Source organism: Pundamilia nyererei, unplaced genomic scaffold (assembly GCF_000239375.1).
Source record: "Pundamilia nyererei isolate P.nyererei 1_Seehausen unplaced genomic scaffold, PunNye1.0 scaffold00399, whole genome shotgun sequence".
NCBI classification, from domain to species: domain Eukaryota; kingdom Metazoa; phylum Chordata; class Actinopteri; order Cichliformes; family Cichlidae; genus Pundamilia; species Pundamilia nyererei.
The window spans coordinates 206,932-208,582 of NW_005187800.1; the positions used below are offsets into that span (position 1 = coordinate 206,932).

Consider the following 1,651-nt stretch of genomic DNA (forward strand, 5'->3'; position numbering starts at 1 on the left):
GGAAATCCCATCACTACTTTCTAAATGGAGGGACAGTAACTGCGTGTGTATATGTAAGCGTGTAAAACCTGAAGACAGTAAGATTAACAGTAACAGTATTTTGTCTCTATCTCCCATTCTGCAATTCATCTCATGTAAACGTGGCGCACAGCGTGATGTGAAAAAAGGCACATACCTTTGACGTTGCGTGATGAACTCTGTATTCCTCACCCACACGTAAACGGAAAAAAATGAGTTTTAAAAAATCTCAGTTTTTGGTGATAGGAAACGCCGTTTACGTGTGGACGAAACAGCTGCGTTTTCAAAAATATCCGTGTTGGTGTGGAAGTAGCCTAAAAGAGTTAGTAGTTTATTTTATTACTACCTGTCATTTGTTGCAGATTACTTGTATTTGTTGAATTGTTTACTAAATGTTTGAGGTGTGAAAGAAACCGCAATGGAGCAAAATATGGGTGTGTGTGTGTGGTTGGAGGATGTGTTTGTGCATGTTTGCATGTACGTGCAACAAGGGGGGGGGGGGGGGGGGGGGGGGGTCGCGAACATTTTTCTTGTAAAACAACCCCCTTTGTTTTACAGGAAAAATGTTCGCAAACTTTTTTTGCTAGGCCCCCCTGCCTAGCAAAAAATGTTTGGGAACCGCTGGTCTAATTACTGGATTTTGTACAGTAATGTGCTCCATCATTGCCTTACCGAAATGCTGCTCCAGCTAATTTTTCCTGCTTAGTAAATCCTGCCAGGAGTCTTGTCATTAGCTGCATCACAATAAATAAATAATAAATCAGCAGAAAAAATCTACTCACTGGCCACCAAAGAGCTGCATACCCAGCAGAGCAAAGACCACGATGAAGAGGAAGAGCAGAAACAGCAGGCTAATAATGGACTTCATGGAGTTGAGTAGGGATACCACAAGGTTCCTTAATGAGTTCCAGTACCTACACAAAGACACACCAGTATGAATCCATTGTGTAATCCGGTTTTACAGAACACAGACAAACATTTCCATTTACTCACTTGGTGACTTTGAAGATCCGGAGCAGCCTCAGTGCTCGCAGGACACTGATTCCAAATGAAGCCCCGGGCTTCATGGCTGCCCAGACCACCTCAAAAATACTGCCAATGATCACCTGTGAACACAGTTTGATAAATCAAAACCGTCTGAATTTCTTTCTTCAATAATTTGCTACATTTCTTTTCTATAGAACTAGTTCTGAATCATGCTAGTTTCCCTATAAATGTTCTCAAAATGCACAACAAATTGACGAAACAGTCAACTGAAGTGGGCAACTCACCCCGAAGTCAAAACAGTTGAAAGAGGAGTGAAAGTAGTTCTGGGGTCCAAGACCATACATTTTCATGGACATCTCCACCAGGAACAGGCCCAAAAATACAAACTCCGCAAGGTCTGTCCAGAAGAAATAGATATAGCTGATTCTATAGCAGCTATGCCAACAGTGAATAAGACACAGAAAGAGACTATTTGTGTATTACAAAACGCTGTTTGAGTCATGTGTGTTTACACGTGTTGCTGCAGCACAGAACTACAGGAATTAGAGTACTAGTAAAAAAAAAAAAAAAAAAAAAAAAGCAGATACAGGCAACGGCAATTTTGTATGCAAGAAAGATGATCTCACCAGGATCATAATAAAGCTGG

The 1,651-nt window shown here is 41.1% G+C and overlaps 1 protein-coding gene across 1 annotated transcript in view; it reads right to left on the reverse strand.

Annotated features, from left to right (window-relative positions):
• The window catches only part of cacna1ba (calcium channel, voltage-dependent, N type, alpha 1B subunit, a), a 305,842-nt gene that overhangs the window by 195,468 nt on the left and 108,723 nt on the right, over positions 1-1,651 (reverse strand). Inside the window, exons 13-15 of the mRNA XM_013915926.1 lie at positions 1,290-1,402; positions 1,012-1,124; positions 801-932 (exon numbers count right to left, since the gene is read on the reverse strand). Coding sequence (XP_013771380.1) covers positions 801-932; positions 1,012-1,124; positions 1,290-1,402 — 358 coding nt within the window. The remainder of the gene's footprint in view (positions 1-800; positions 933-1,011; positions 1,125-1,289; positions 1,403-1,651) is intronic.